The 17,290-nt window shown below is 38.8% G+C and overlaps 1 protein-coding gene across 1 annotated transcript in view; it reads left to right on the forward strand.

The window, feature by feature from the left end:
* The window catches only part of DHX9 (DExH-box helicase 9), a 48,166-nt gene extending 31,082 nt beyond the window's left edge, over positions 1–17,084 (forward strand). Inside the window, exons 16-28 of the mRNA XM_070397386.1 lie at positions 1,813–1,913; positions 3,397–3,610; positions 4,100–4,194; positions 4,409–4,482; positions 5,593–5,745; positions 8,395–8,555; positions 9,554–9,665; positions 10,280–10,441; positions 10,549–10,676; positions 12,525–12,754; positions 12,928–13,043; positions 13,586–13,786; positions 16,507–17,084. Of these exons, the coding sequence (XP_070253487.1) occupies positions 1,813–1,913; positions 3,397–3,610; positions 4,100–4,194; positions 4,409–4,482; positions 5,593–5,745; positions 8,395–8,555; positions 9,554–9,665; positions 10,280–10,441; positions 10,549–10,676; positions 12,525–12,754; positions 12,928–13,043; positions 13,586–13,786; positions 16,507–16,879 (2,120 nt within the window). The 3' untranslated portion in view covers positions 16,880–17,084. The remainder of the gene's footprint in view (positions 1–1,812; positions 1,914–3,396; positions 3,611–4,099; positions 4,195–4,408; positions 4,483–5,592; positions 5,746–8,394; positions 8,556–9,553; positions 9,666–10,279; positions 10,442–10,548; positions 10,677–12,524; positions 12,755–12,927; positions 13,044–13,585; positions 13,787–16,506) is intronic.
* Positions 17,085–17,290: the final 206 nt, after the last annotated feature.

Here is a 17,290-nt window from a genome sequence, read left to right on the forward strand (position 1 = left end):
GTTAAAAGTTTAAGCAGCCAGGGTCAAATTAACAAGATAATTTTGCTTAGAGCCAGAGCAGGCAGAACTTTTGAAATGACATTAAGGTGAATATTTCAAGGTAAAGTATTTCTGATGGTTAAGATTCTGATAGTTATAAGTACAGTAATTCTTTACTTTAAAAGGTTTTGTCATCACCATTTTTAATAGCTTGGGTTAAAAAAGAATGAATTATGGCACAGTCGAATTGAGGGCATGAAAATAAGCTAAATAGTTCGCAGTGTAAATATGAAATAATGGATATTTCAGGGGGCTATTTTTTGAAATTTTAAAGTAAGAGTAGCTCTGAAATAAAAGCCAGTGTAGTTGTATCTCACAAGAGAACTAAAACTGCTTTGAAAGTATACTGAGATTGAAAAAAACAAATACATGGATGGCAGATGGTAGGAGCCAGGCTTACTGTTGGAGTGAGAGGTTTTATAGGTAGGAGGGAAGGGAGCCATGGGTTACATTTGAGGACATCAGGAAGAACTAGTGTATAGATACAAATGGATAGATAAATTTGTATAGGTACAAATGGTTGCATATATTTGTATCCGTACAAGTGGGTGGATACACAAATAATTATAATGAATTAGTACATGGGTTAATATCCATACATGTATTTTCTAGCTTTGTCTGCTGAGCAGTCCTAGAAGCAATGATATCCCACTATCAAGGGACATGCCACCACCCAGATGGTATTTCTAGTACCATTTTCCAGTTAAAGAACCAGTCCTTAAGAGAAATGGCTGATTCTAAGGTTAAAGTAGGGGATATCTGAGATGAGCCTGGGATATTTTGTAGGCCAGAAAATGAGAAAGTGTTAAACAAAACAACAACAAAAACACCCCAAAGTGATGAAGATAAAGGGACTTAGGAGCCAACCTGAGAAAGCTCTCAATGACCAAAGCCGCACTAATTGGAACAAAAAAATACAGTAGTGGTTTATATAAGTATAAAATATATATTCATGAATCTGTGGATGGTAGCTAAATTAGTAGATAGGTAATAAAGACAAATTTCTGATACAGAAGAGTTCAAAAAATGTATGTAGATACTTAAAAAAGTGAGAATTAACTCCCTGTCCTGTGAGTGCTGTGCTTAGTGACTTGTTTCCAAAGAAGAGTATGGAAAGGGGGAAGCAGGTGTAACTTTGCAGTGTAGTAACTTGGCAAAAGCTATCTCAGGTGATCAAGTTTAACATCATCAGGGATAAGTCATGTTGATGGTATGTGCCTTGGATATGATGTGATGAGAATGGCACTTTGTGCTTTTAGGGCTTAGGGGACAAATGTTATATTATGAGACACTTAGGGGCCCAACATAGAACTTCAGGAGATAATGGATCAGCAGGTGTCCCAACCTTTGCTTTGAGGTCCTTCAGAGTATTAACTAAAAGGAACCCATTTATGTGTACATCCTGGACTATGCAATGTTACTGTATTGATGTTATTTCTTTTTATATATAACTCTCACACCGTGGGAGTGTATAACATAGTGCATGTACATAGTAGGCATTCTATGAATGTTTGGTTGAACATTGTATATAGATACCATGACTGGCTTTGTGGGAACATGTATAAGATACCTAACTCTCCTTCAAGGTCCAAGAAATAGGAACACTGAATTAGATTGGGAAAAGAGGTTATTGCCACTGGAATTTCTTGGCAGTTGTGAAGAATCAGGTTGAGGGGTATTAAGTAATTTTGAATTATGAATTTGCAAATGAGTTTTAAAGACTTCTCCATTCTGCAAGTTGATGGTACTTACCTGACTGGATTGTCCCGGCAGAATATTTTTTGGAAGACTGTATTCAGATGACCCACTTTATTCCTCCACCAAAGGACAAGAAGAAGAAGGATAAGGATGATGATTGTGGTGAGGAGGAGGATGTAAGTGAATTTCATGGAGACTTCATTATGGGCAGATTGTTGTTATAGAGAAGAGAATGGATTTTAGTAAATACATGCAATTAAGTTAGCATTACACAAAACTTTATAAACTGACCATGATGTCTATCTTGAGTTGATACATGGCACTCCAGAAAGGTTCGTGTTCAGTGAGTGACAAGTTCTTTTCATACCATGAGTTAAATAATCTATGACAAAAAGGTCAAAAGAAAAAGAAGAGAAACAGTAAGATGTTTAAAGGTCACAGCACGTGGGTGACTAACTGGTAGAAAGGCATAATCTTGTGCCCCACCCCAGATCTGCTGAGTCAGAATCTACATTTTCACCAGATGTCCAGGTGACCCAGTAACCAAGGCAAACAAAAATGAGTTGTAACAGCTTTGTTTCTCATTACTGAAGGTTTGTCATTGATTCTAAGGCAGACTTTTTGGAAAAGACTGACCACATTATTTGAGAAATAGATGAAAGTAATCAAATCAAAAAAAAAAAAGAAAGAAAGTAATCAAATCCCTGCCTGCAGGACACTCATTTAAGAATTAAAGAACTTCCTGTTTGGTATGCAGTGAACTTGGGAATTACACAGGGAGGCATTGTATGTGTATAAAGTAGTTATATGGGCCCAGTCGGCATGGCTCAGTGGTTGAGCATCTACTTATGAACCTGGAGGTCACAGCTTTTTTTTTTTTTAATATATATTTTATTGATTTTTTTTTACAGAGCGGAAGGGAGAGAGATAGAGAGTTAGAAACATTGATGAGAGAGAAACATCGATCAGCTGCCTCCTGCACATCTCCCACTGGGGATGTGCCCACAACCCAGGTCCATGCCCTTGACCGGAATCAAACCTGGGACCCTTCACTCCACAGGCCGACGCTCTATCCACTGAGCCAAACCGGTTTTGGCCAGAGGTCACAGCTTGATTCCCAGTCAGGGCACATGCCTGAGTTACAGGTTCAATCCCCAGTGTGGAGCTTGCAGGAGGCAGCTGATTAATGATTCTCTCCCATCATTGATGTTTCTCTCTCTCTCTACCTCTCCCTTCCTCTCTGAAATCAATTTTTTAAAAATATATTTTTAAAACAGTAGTTATATGGTAATTGAGTCAGAGAATCATGAGCAGTTCATTAATCAGTATGGAAAATATTGTAGAAAAACCAGGAGTTTATAGTTAGTCATAAGAAAGAAATATGCTTAGTAGATTAGCCATTAGAATTTCAGAGTCAAATGTAAGAGTTTGTACTTGAATTTTAGTCATGTCCTATGGGAAATATTGATTAGTAGATAAATCAACATGCCACCGGTTCTCTTTTGGAAATTAAATTTCTTCTGTATACCAGAAAGGACTAATCAGTTAAAATTAATAAGGGGATTAGGTGTCATTTGAATATTAAGAGCAGACATAGGAGACTTGCCTCATGAGCTGTGGTAATGGAGACAGACCCAAATATGTCTCTTTCTTTTGCAGGCAAATTGCAACCTGATCTGTGGTGATGAATATGGTCCAGAAACAAGGATGAGCATGGCTCAACTGAATGAAAAGGAAACTTCTTTTGAGCTCATTGAGGCTTTGCTTAAGTACATCGAGACCCTCAATGTTCCTGGAGCAGTGTTGGTCTTTCTGCCTGGCTGGAATTTAATTTACACTATGCAGAAACATTTGGAAATGAATGCACATTTTGGTATGAGTCTTTGAATTCTTGCATATACGAGAGTGAAAATGAATCTTTTTGCTTATGCCCTAGTCAGTATGTAAAAACAAAATTTAGTGTGTCCATTTTTATATAACAACTATATAAGAGGCCCGGTGCGCGAAATTAATGGGGGGAGGGGCCTTAGCCCAGCCTGCACCCTATCCAATCTGGGACCCCTTGGGGGATGTCGGTTTAAGTCCAATTTCCTAACTCCCCCCCCACCAGCCTGGTCACCCCCAAATGCCCCCGCCTGCCGGCCTGGTTGCCCCACACAGCCTGCTGTTCAGTCACTTGGTCGTCCCTCACTAATCCCCCTGCTGGCCTGGTTGCCCACGCAGCCTGCTGTTTGGTCATTTCTGTTATTGTGATGGTGTCCTGGACAATTTGCATATTCCTCTATTATTAGTATAGATATGCATAATGTATAGCAGTTTTAAACTAGGCTCCTATTTTTAGACCTTAACTTCTGTATTATAGGAAGCCATAGGTATCAGATTCTGCCTCTGCATTCTCAGATTCCTCGAGAAGAACAGCGCAAAGTATTTGACCCAGTACCAGTTGGCGTAACCAAGGTAAACAATGAACATTACAGTTATGGGGTTGTGAATGTCATAGATAGTAAACAAATGTTACCGGTCTTCAAAGAGCTATTAAAAAATAATAATAATTTGCCTAAATTAAGGGAAAAGGGGATATTCTCTCCAAGTTTAGAAAGCTTTTCATTAGTCAATGGCTGAGTGAATAAATTCCTGAAGTGTAATGTTTCCTAATGTCATTTCTTCACAGGTTATTTTGTCCACAAATATTGCTGAGACAAGCATTACCATAAATGATGTTGTTTATGTCATTGACTCCTGCAAGTAAGTTCACAAGGGACCTATTTGCCTGGAATAAATCTTTAGAATGTATTTTAAGTTCCTGTGTTCTTATACCATCAAAATCATTGTGCTTTTATATATACTGGGCAGTAGGGTAATTAATAATTTCACTTGGTTTTTGATCATCGCAAATCACTTATGGGAGAATGTGACAAAGCTTAGCACTCTTATTTTCTGACTGATTCCCACTGCTCCTATCTGTGGGTATTTTGTTCATTTTCCTGGTGTTTCCATTGGCAACTTCCAGGAAAATGAACATGCTGTTCTGTGTATAAAGACGATCAATATTTAGCACATAACAAACATACTACCTGTAGGACACTCATTTTAGAATTAAAAGACTTCATATTTAGTATGAAATGGGTCTGAGAGATACACAGGGTGGCATTGTGTATAGATTAAGTACTTACAGTAATTGACACACAAGACAAAAAAGTCACAGTTTGGTTATATCTGGCCAGCTTGTGCCCAAATCTTCTCTATATAGTCTCTCCACCTACCTGACAATTGAAAAAGATTTGCCAATGCCCAGTTTAGGGATTGGTGAGTAGTATGCAGCTCCTCTGTGCCAATCCCAATCATTTAGTGGTATCCACCTGTGTGTAACATTGAAGGGTTTGGGGTTGCATAGGATTTAGAAGGACACTACTGGTGAGGTCATGAGAAGTGCCCCATATTCCAGTTTAGCACATGATCTTTAGATCAGAGAGTGCAGATCATCTAATTGTCCACTTATATTTATATAACAGATCTACTTAAATGCTTTACATTTATTAATTCACTTAATGTTTATATATAAAAACCCTATGAGATATATGGTGATATTACACTCATTTTCAGATGAGGAAAATGAGGCACAGTATAGGTTAGTCATTTAGCCAAGATCATCCAGCTGGTAGTGGCACATATGTGTTACATTGCCTTTTAGTAAGTTGACAGGAGATGCAGTCACATTCTTACTGGTACTGTTCACAAATAGACACCACATGTAGGTGTGGCCATCTGGAACTCATCCCCCACTTAGTAGAATAATGATAGTTATGTATTGGTAGTTCACACGAGTCTTAGAATTAACTACTCTGTGCTACGTAGGCAGAAGGTGAAGCTGTTCACTGCTCACAACAATATGACAAACTATGCAACAGTGTGGGCGTCCAAAACAAACCTGGAGCAACGGAAAGGACGAGCTGGCCGAGTACGCCCGGGCTTCTGCTTTCACCTCTGTAGCCGAGCTCGTTTTGCGAGGTGAGACCAATTACAGAATTAAGATGGATGTTGTTTTTAACCCGTTATATACTTCTTTCCTCCTCTCCCCCACCCCTCTCTTTTTCTCTCTCTCTCTACCATGAATTTAATGAAATCAGTGCATAAATGCCTCCAATTAACTATATTGGGGGAAACTTAACTTGGATGACAAGATTGCAGTAAATGAAAGAAATCCCGAATTGTCAATGGTGACATGTTAGCTACTGGTTTACTTATAAGCATTAAAAAGAAGAATACATGGACATTTTGGTTCTGCATAGCTTTATCACTTTGGGATTATTGATATTTTTGGAATGATTAACTTTCTGAAAAATGTTTAAGTAATATTTTGTCTTTATAGAACTTTTTTTTTTTCCTCACTTTAGTACATCACCTGTCTCATGATCTCCTCATCTGTCTAAGAAATAGAGGCCATTATTTAGATAAAGAAACTAAAACTTAAAAAGTTTAGCTGAATGCTTCAGGGCCAAAGTCCAAGTCTGTTTATACCTTGTGCATTTCCATTTGTAGTACACAAGTGGCCCAGTGCACGGATTCGTGCACATTGAAAGGAAATTAATTAGAAGGTTGTCAGTGGGGCAGGACTGGGCAAGATGGGCTGGACACGCCCTCCCGTGGTCCCTCACCCGCCAGCTGCACCTGGGGCAGCACTGCAGCTCAAAGGGAGAGTCTGTGGGGTGAGTGGGGTCCCTCAGGCTTGGCCTGCTGGGATCAGGCCAAAACCTGCTCTTTGACATCCCCTGAGGGGTCCTGGGCTAGGAAAGGGCGCTCTGTAACGTTGCTGTTGCTCGGCAGCTCCTGTGATGAGCGTCTGCTCCCTGGTGGTCAGTGTATGTCATACCTACCTGCCAGTCGGCCAGTTACATAGCCTTTTATATCTAAGATGGATGGATGGAGAGAGAGAGAGAGAGAGAGATGGCCTTTTGGGGAATGTTTGTGAATGGTACCTATTAGTTAAAAACATCCTTATAGCTCTGAATTACAGACTTAACACATTGCGGGCAGATCACAAGCATTCTCGTGTATTCATATTACAGTGTTTTACATAAATGTTAAAGGCATGCCTTAACATTAAATACCCATTGCATTTTGAAGTTACTTATTACATATTGGTACAAGCTAATGTCTTTTTAAAGTATGATGCTTTATAAAACGTTTTTTGTACTCGTTCAATAGAAACTTACCTGGCCACTGGGAAAAGCTAGCAATAAAACTACTGGTGTGCAATGTGTTAAGACATGTATTTAGTTGTATTATTTCTTGAGATCCATGTGGTGTGTATTAACTGTAACCAGGGAATTTGTGTGCATATATTTATGATAATAAAATATTATGAGACAGATAAATTTAGGCGACCAGATAGATGTGCATAATGCACTGAAGAAAAACTAGAGAGGCTTTAGTTTGCCTTTATTCTGGTACCATGTGGCTTTCCAGTAATTAGAATGTGGGTTTATTTTAGCATCAGAAGTTAACTCAGGAGACTGCTGTGATATATGGATAAGTTCTTTTAAAAGTTTAGATTACCCCCTGAACTGAAAAAAGCACTGTACTCTAACATCTTAAAGTAAAGCAACTACTAATTAGTAATGCGTGAAGTAGACCCATAATGAGGAATTTTTGCTCTTTTCCCTGTAGGATGAGGACTGAATATACTATATATGCATTTGTGTGAACTTAATTTAAGCTCTCTTCCTGGTAGAATTGGAATCATCTTTAATGGTTCCAATTGATCTTTATCATGAACAGTTCATAGGGAATAAGCCTGGATTAGAAGTGTGGAGACCTGGATTTTAATACTATTTGTGCCGAATATATTTCATGAATGTAAACATTTACTCTCTTTAGGCCTCTCTTTTTATAAAATAAAATTAAGTTACTTGACCCTTTTGTGTCTGTTTCCTCAGTTGTTAAGGGAAGATAGTATACTACCTAGCCCATAAGATTTGTTCAAGAATAAAATTAGTTAATAATGTAAAATACTGAGAACAATGCTTGGCACATAGTAAGCTCTTAGTAGATGTTAGCTATTGTTATTAATATTAATTTGTAATAATGACTTTTATTATTTAAATTTTAAAGGTTAAAATGATCTTTAAGATATTTTCAGTGGCCCTAACTGGTTTGGCTCAGTGGATAGAGCATCGGCCTGCAGACTCAAGGGTCCCGGGTTCGATTCCAGTCAAGGGCATGTACATTGGTTGCGGGCACATCCCCAGTGGGGAGTGTGCATGAGGCAGCTGATCGATGTTTCTCTCCCATTGATGTTTCTAACTCTCTATCTCTCTCCCTTCCTCTCTGTAAAAAAATCAATAAAATATATTTAAAAAAAAAAAAGATATTTTCAGTGGCACTAATATTATATAGACTAGGAGGAGGTTGTGAGAAAATGTCAGTATTAGCCCACATCATCACAAAAGGTCTTGCTACCATTTTTAGCCTATGTTTGTCAGCAGGCGGGAACTGAAATGCCATAGGTGGAGGTAGTAACATAAACATTCTTGGATGATTGTAAAAGGATGAGTGAAGTGCAGTTCTATATTCTTGATGATCTCTGCAAAGATTTTATTAATATAAATGTATGTATATGCAAAGGAGGATGGCTATTTTATATTTGTTTTCTCTTAGACTCGAAACCCACATGACACCAGAGATGTTCCGAACACCATTACATGAAATTGCTTTGAGCATAAAACTTCTGCGTCTGGGAGGAATTGGCCAATTCTTGGCCAAGGCAATTGAGCCTCCACCTTTGGATGCTGTGATTGAAGCAGAGCACACTCTTAGAGGTACCTATAAACAGACCTATCTGGCACGTATGAGTTATACCACCTGTCTTGTTCTCGCAAGTAACACCTAACAATGAATCAAGAAGAAAATACAGTCCACAGGACTCTGGTGCTAAGGCTTCCAGTGTTGTATTATGTGCTTCCTATTATCAGGATTAAAAATTAGTAACAGGTAAAACAGAACTAATGTCTTATTTTGGGGGGAAAATGGAGAAAAGGCAAGATGTCACCTCTTAACCAATATTTAACTAATCAGAACATCAATTACTCATGATAATGTTTTATGTACATCTTTTAGAACACTTATTTTTTCTAATCACACTTCTGATTGAAGCAGTTGTAGTATAGTGGAAAAAACAAGGGTATTGGAGCTGAGTCTAGTACTCATCTGCTGTGTAAACTTCAGACTTGTTCTCAAGATATTTTTCTCAGAATTATCAATAGACTAGAGGCCCGATACATGAAGATTAGTGCAAGAATAGGCCTTCCTTCCCTTGGCTGCTGGCACCAGCTTCCCTCCGGGACCTGGGCCTTCGCTCTGGCTGCTACCTTCCACCTTCACTCCAAGCAGGAGCCGCCTCCTGCCTGCTCTTGCCGGCTCTATGGCTCTGGCCAGCGCTGCCATCTTTGTGGCTATGGGTGTCACCATCTTTGTCGCAGGGTGATGGTTAATTTGCATATTACCCTTTTATTAGTATAGATGCTATCAGACTTTGGTATATAGGTACTTTTAATATTTATTACTATATTTATAGACTTCTCATGGACTGTATTCAGCTTTACAACCTACAAGGTCTAATTCTAGTACATCTTCATATTAGGTGCTCCAGAATTTTTGAGTGAAAAAAATTGTTGGCTGGTGCTGGCAGCTGGCTTGACAAGTGATAAAAGCTCAAGTGCACTTTCCTAATCTTAATCTACAAAGAAATGTTTCATCTTTGTCTAGGTTAAAGGGTGTTCGTTACTGTTTCTGCTCACAAAGAAATTTCTTCCCACAGAGCTTGATGCATTAGATATCAATGATGAGTTGACTCCTCTGGGCCGAATCCTGGCTAAACTCCCCATTGAGCCTCGTTTTGGCAAAATGATGATAATGGGGTGTATTTTCTAGTAAGTGCTTTGTTTTATTGCTGATAGTTAAATAAAATGGTGGGATAGTTTCAAAATCTTATCCTCCCCCCCCCCCCCTTAAAAACAGGATGGGCTCAGATAGAAGAAAAACTGAACATTTTTAAGTAGGCAAGTGGCTTACTTTAGACACTGAAAGAAATATGAAATGAGAACAAGAAGTAGATGGACACCTAGACACAACTCACTGGGGGAGGGAGCTCTGGTTTCTTAGAAGGTACTGCTCGCGAGGTTGGTTAACTGTAATTGTCCCTGAAAGAGAAATAGCATTAGGAAAAAGGGTATATTTTATCAGAAGTATTGAAGATTAAGAGATTTGGTAAAATGGGTAAGAGAGAATATGGGTAAGAGAGAATAGGAAAGGGAAACTATACACTGACTATTTAGTCATCATTTATGATAAATATGCATCCATTAATATCAGCGCTCATTCTTTCCTATTCTGCTTTGGGGGGGAGCAGCTGTAAAGTTCTTTGTTAAGTCAGTTTCAGTGCTAATAAAGCAGTGTCATAGCCAGTCAAGATGCTGACCCACAGTATACTGTCCAAGGTGCTGGAATAAGAATGAATGAGACTGACTTCCTGTCTCTGTTTCAGTGTGGGAGATGCTATCTGTACCATCTCTGCTGCCACCTGCTTTCCTGAGCCTTTCATCAGTGAAGGAAAGCGACTGGGCTATGTCCATCGAAATTTTGCTGGAACCAGATTTTCTGATCATGTGGCCCTTTTATCAGTATTCCAAGCTTGGGATGATGCTAGGTAAGGATTTGAAAGAGGATAGTTGTAAGGTTTGGGTGAACTGTCTCTGGTTTCTATTCTGTATCTAATTCCCTGGGCTTTGAATATGACTCTTATACTTATTTTAGAATGGGTGGAGAAGAAGCAGAGATACGTTTTTGTGAGCACAAAAGGCTCAATATGGCTACACTAAGAATGACCTGGGAAGCCAAAGTTCAGCTCAAAGAGATTCTGATCAATTCTGGATTTCCAGAAGGTAAGACTCTTACAGTCTTAAGACACATCTGGAGGGAATTTATGTAGTGCACACTAACAGTGCAGTCTGTCTCAGCTTCTGACTTTGACCCTGTGCTCTCTGTGTTCCAGCTATTTGAACTATGGTGGGAATCAGTTTTTCACATTAGTTCAGTCATTTTATTTTTATTTTATATTATTTTGTTGTTGTTAATCCTCACCCAAGGATATTTTTCCACTGTTTTTTGTTTTTGTTTTTTAGAAAGTGAGAGGGAGGAGGGGGTGGGGGACAGAAACATCTATGTGAGAGAGACACATCGACTGGTTGCCTCCCACACGTGCCCTGACTAGGTTTGGGATCAAGCCTGAAATCTAGGTACATGCCCTTGACCAGAATAGAACCCGGAACCTTTTAGTCCATGGGCTCTATCCACTGAGCCAAACCGGCCAGGGCAGTTCAGTCATTTTAAAAAGGAAGCAAAAGGTTATGATGCTCAAATAATAATGTAAAAGATAGATGCTTTAAAAATTGTAATACTTTGGGGAGTTTTAAATCTTATTTTGTGAAGAACATTGGTCTACCTTTCAGTACTCTTAGAATGAGTGGTGTGCTAAATAACCTCAAATAGTGGCTTATGAAGTGATTCATCAATGTGTCTGTGTCTTTATTCTTAGACATGAAGTGAACTCTACCATGTTACATTTTAAGTGGCTTTAATTAAGGTTTTTAGTGTGTAGACAGTCACAGAGGACTTTGTGATGTAGAAACAGTAATCCAGCTGTCTTCTCTTGACATGAAGTTGAGCTGTTATACTTTTCTCCCCCAGTTAGATTAATAGACAAAATTATTTCTTAAATCATTGAGAACTAGAACATAAACCAAAAGTAGGACCCGTTAGAACCTGATGGGCAAGATGGCAAATTTTAAAAGGATATGATCTAAACTAACCAAAGTAGTTCTCTTCTACTGTAAGCTGACTAAATTTGTAATTTTTTAAATTGAAATAAAATGAAAGAGGGAAAGCATTTTTCATATGATAGAATCTTCACAACAGTCTTGTATGCAGATACTATTACCCTACTTTATCAATGAAGAAATGACACAGAAGTTTCTACTACTTTTTCAAATTCAGTTAGGAGGTTTTAAGACCGGAAATCAGGTTTTTCTAGAACAAACTATGCTGTGGGCCCTTCTGATGGTGGTGAAGTCCTCATAGAGCAGCGGTTGTCAACCTGTGGGTCACGACCCCTTAGGGGGTCGAATGACCCTTTCACAGGGATCGCCTAAGACCATCCTGCATATCAGATATTTGCATTACGATTCATAAGAGTAGCAACATTACAGTTACGAAGTAGCAACGAAATAATTTTATGGTTGGGTCACAACATGAGGAACTGTATTTAAAGGGCCAGAAGGTTGAGAACCACTGTCATAGTATAGTCTGGAGTGGGGAACATCCTTCTCATTCCAGTGGGTTCCCTTGGATCGTCACTTGTCTGTCCAGAAGAAACAGCTGTTTTAGACCATCAGAAGGAATACTTTGGTCCTGCCAGTCTCTTATTCTGAGAGTAGAGAATAGTTTTGGTGTGTGTGTGTGTGTGTTTAAGTAATCACCCCAAGCTTATCTTATGGTTGAGTGTATAAGACACATAAGACGTTTTAGTTTTCTTAATGTGGATTCTCAGCAGGATTTCTTCTTGAACTTAATCTGGTTATAAGCGTGCTGAGGAGAGAAGTTAGGCAGGTTGTTTGAAAAAAGGCCTGAGGAGTCATTTTTCATAATCTTAAAGAGTTTATATGCAATGTGAGGATTAGCCAAGTGTCTGATTTTTTTTTTTTCTTTTTTTTGTACTCCATTCCTCTTAACAGATTGTTTGTTGACACAAGTGTTTACTAACACTGGACCAGATAATAACTTAGATGTTGTTATCTCTCTTCTGGCTTTTGGCGTGTACCCTAACGTGTGCTATCATAAGGAAAAGAGAAAGATTCTCACCACTGAAGGGCGTAACGCACTTATCCACAAGTCATCTGTTAATTGTCCTTTTAGCAGCCAAGATGTGAAGTACCCATCTCCCTTCTTTGTATTTGGTGAAAAGGTAAGAAAAGATTAGTTAGAAAAGTTTAGGTTGAAAATTCAAATTGTCTTTACTTATTAATGTGAAGTGGGAACATGAGTTTTAATTTTTAAAGCATTGTGCATTATCATTACATAGCAGTTGATATGCAATTGGCATGTCAACTCTTACTTCGTGTCTTTCTCCATCTGCAGATTCGAACCCGGGCTATCTCTGCTAAAGGCATGACCTTAGTCACCCCCCTGCAGCTCCTGCTCTTTGCCTCCAAGAAAGTCCAGTCTGATGGGCAGATTGTGCTTGTAGATGACTGGTATGGGTTTTCAAATATCAACTCCAAAGTCAGTTTTGAGAATTGTGAGATGTGATAAAATTAGTTGCTGATCTAACTTAATTTGTAGAACAAATAATGCCAAAACTTGGTGGCACCAAAGGTTCTCTATAACTTTATCATTCTTTTCATTCCCTTTATAATCTTGATAGTACAGCTTATACTTGGTAGTAAGTCTTAAATCGACTATAGCATTAGGAGGAGCAGATGCATTAGGCATCTATCACCATGAATACTACACTAAGGAATTAGAATCACACCGGAACATGGGTACCTCTTTCATGTACTCTCTATATATTGGTTAGAGACTAAGGGTAAGCAAATAGTATGCACTTGGCAAAAAATGAGATAAAGCTTAATGAACAGTTAGTAGGCTCAGTCATATCCTTGACAACTTATAAAAGTTCACAGTCTGAATCTCTGATTTCTTTCATTGGAGGCTGAGTGCTCTGTATTGCTAACAGAAATTTGCTTGATAGACTTGATGATTCTATGTATCCCCCTCTCATTTTTCTCTACTTTAGGATCAGGCTGCAAATATCTCATGAAGCTGCTGCCTGTATCACTGCTCTCCGAGCAGCCATGGAGGCTCTGGTTGTCGAGGTGACCCAGAAGCCCAGTATCATCAGCCAGCTGGACCCCGTAAATGAACGTATGCTGAACACGATCCGCCAGATCTCTAGGCCCTCGGCTGCTGGTATCAACCTTATGATTGGCGGTCCACGGTGAGTACCACAGTAACTTCTCTGTGAACTAAGCAGAGGACAGTAATCTTGCACTGGCCTAAAAGCCCCAGTTTGTTGATAGAGGCCTTGTTATTAAAGTTCTAGACATACGCTGAATATGGAATTTAGTTCTGATTAACACACTCAGAATAAGGATATTTACTTTTGTCTCTGTCAGTGCATGTTAGAGTTCCTAAGGGACCTTGAAGTACATATACAGGCACATTGTTGGCTCAGTTCCAGACCTCCACAGTAAAGGGTGTTACATGAGGTTTTTGTTTCCCAGCGCATATAAAAGTTAATGCTTCTATATTGTAGTCTTTTAAGTCTGCAATAGCATTATGTCTGAACAAGCAATGTGTATACCTTAGTTAAAAAATATACTTTATTGCTAAAAATGCTAACCATCATCTGAGTCTTCAGTGAGTCATAATCTTTATGCTGGTGGAGCGTCTTACCTTTGTTGTGTAAAAATGCATCATCTGTGAAACGCAGTCCAACAAGGTATGCCTTCTGTGTAGAGTCCATGGTGACTCACATGATAAAGTGATAGGACCCAGTCACTTTCCACAGTATTGTTTTGCCATCTCCAAAGGAAAAAAATGATGGTGCTGGGTTAAATTGCTGCTGCTTCAAATGAAAAGCATCAGGGTTTATCTTGCGGAAATAGAAGAACATGGTATCTTAAAGAAGTGTGGGATTTCTTTTAAACATTTTCATCTTTTAAACATTTCTTTGCCTACAGCTTTTTATTTGAAAACAGCTGATGTCTACAGAAAATAGTATAGTGAACACCCATATAGTCTCTTAATTTAGGGTCACTAATTGTCAGAATTCTGTGCCACTTGCTTTCGTGTATATATTACTTCTTTAGCTTATGTAATCATTTGTGATTAAGTTGCAGGCATTATGACATTTTACACCAGTAAACTCCATGTATCTTTTAAGAACATAACTACAGTACCACAGTCATACCACAAAATTTTAAGTTACAATAACAGTAATACACAAACTAAAATTTTATAAAATGAAATGTTTTCTAGTTATAAGCTGTGATATTTTTGGTGTACAAAACTGCTATGTGCTTTATGGATTCTGGTTCCCCATTCTGGCTATAACTGAGTTCATTTTTTAAATTTATTGATCAAACACATAGTATGTGTTAAGCACTATGCTAAGTGCTTTTCTGATATGTTCTCACTAATATTTGATCTACCTATGATGTACATAGATTATTCCCTTTAATGTGTATAAGAAAAGTAAAGACCCAAAATTGCACAGGTAATGAATGGTAAAGCTGGGTTCAAAGGCCACATGGCTCCTGAAACAGTGCTCTCATTTATAATACTGTACAGTTGACCCTTGAACAGCATGGGTTTAAACTATGTGGTTCCACTTATACACAGATTTTTTAAAATGAATATATAGTCAGCCTTCCAGATCCCCAGGTTTGATATCTAAGGATTCAACCAACCGCAATCGAAAACAGTATTTCCTATCTACAGTTGGGGATCCGCAGATGCAAAGAGCTGACTGTATTCATTGTTCTGTGCTATTTTATATATATAAGGGACTTGAGCATCTGCAGATTTGGTTACCTTTTGTGGGGGGTCCTGAAACAAATCCCCCACAGATACTGAGGGACAGTTGAAGTTTTGGGGGGTTAAAAGTTACATGTGCTTTGAGTGTTGGGGGGTCAATACCCCTCACCCCCATATTCTTCAAGGGTCAATTATGCTGTGGTCCTTCCAGTAGGTCCCATGTATAGAAGAATTATTGAGGAGACTCTTCAAAAATAAATCTGCAAAAAAATGTCATATGCAGATACAAATGCAGTTATCATAGATGTTTAGAAGAGGAGTGATTACTTTTGGCAGGAAGGGGTGGTGATCAAGGGTGCTTCACATATAATCTGCTCTGTGAAGGACAAAAGTCCAGAAAATAGAAAGGATGGGATAAATGTAAGACCGAGTTTAGGATATATTAATAAGATGGAGCCTGAATTATAATAGGGAGGATTGAAATGGGAGAATAGATTAGACAGCTGTGCAGAAAAATCAATAGGAATTGGTGATGGATTGAAATAGGGAGATGGCAGTGTAGCGAGGGTATGATGACAGATCCTGGCCACTTCCTGACTTGGCCCACTGCTGAATTAATTGGTAATGTTAGTCTCAAAGCTGCATGGGAGGAATAGCTGTTTGGGGTGTTGTTGGCGAGGCATGAGTTCTGCAATTTGCCATTACCCCTCATTTTCTTTGTTTCAAAGCCACATGAAACATTTAGGCGTAAACACATTACCCAGACATTTTCAGAAACATATTTCAAAGTTAACGCAGGAAAATATTTGGTGATAAAGATCAAATAATTTATTGCCAACTCCAGGAACCTCTTCCTAACATACTATTGTTTATTAGAATCCTCTATAGTTGAACTGAGTGAAAATGAACTGTCTTAAAGTTGCAAGGATATACTGCCAAAATTGAAGACCTTTGAGAATGAACTAGAAAGAGTTTTAGAAAAACGGATGGTTACAGTTGATGCCTCCTCCTGTATCAGTTTCGGAGTAGCAGATGTATTTCATTTCAGTTTACTTGTGCAGTTGGTTTTATTCCCTTTATGCGTTACATTTTCAAATATGACTAAATGTTTATATTTTGTGACTAATTGAGAAGTATTAAGGATCCTTTGCTAAAGTGGTGGCTTTGTGCTTTTCGTAGGTATGGAGATGGTCCACGTCCTCCCAAGATGGCCCGATATGACAATGGAAGTGGATATAGAAGGGGAGGCTCTAGTTATGGCGGTGGAGGCTATGGCACCGGAGGCTACGGCACCGGAGGCTACGGCACCGGAGGTTACAGAGGTGGAGGCTATGGCCGTGGCTATGGTGGTGGCTCCAACTCCTATCGGGGAGGCTATGGTGGAGGTGGAGGCTATAGAGGAGGTTCCCGAGGGGGCTATAGAGGTGGTGCGGGAGGAGACTACGGTGGTGGAGGGGGCTACCGAGGATCGGGGGGATTCCAGCGAGGAGGGGGCAGAGGGGGTTATGGGAATGACTACTTTGGGCAAACAAGGGGGGGTGGTGGCTATTAAAGCTTGGTTATGTTGGGGCCTATGCATAGACAGTAAACAAAAAATGCATGCTACCTGTTTTCCCAAGTTGTTTATTTGCTGTTAATAAGTAAACCCATTTTTCACCTATTCCTGTGGTTCATTGTAGTTTAAGGAAACCAAGCATATAGTCACATTAGTGATTTTGTTTATATTATGTAAAATATAATGATCTATTATTAAAGTACCGGTTTGTATTTTTTTCTTTAAGGAGTAAAGATTTGCCTTAAAATTAACTTGATATTTTCTTGGCTTTCGTTTAATACAAGAGAAAATAAAATATTACACCAAATATAGGCAATGTAATTATTGATCTTACACAATAATTTTACAATGCCAGTTACATCTGTTAGTTTAAAACAGAGGAAAAACTACTGTTTCAAAAGTACACCA

The sequence above is a fragment of the Myotis yumanensis genome, unplaced genomic scaffold (genome assembly GCF_028538775.1).
Source record: "Myotis yumanensis isolate MYYU_CA2020_CCGP unplaced genomic scaffold, mMyoYum1.0.hap1 SCAF_17, whole genome shotgun sequence".
NCBI lineage: Eukaryota > Metazoa > Chordata > Mammalia > Chiroptera > Vespertilionidae > Myotis > Myotis yumanensis.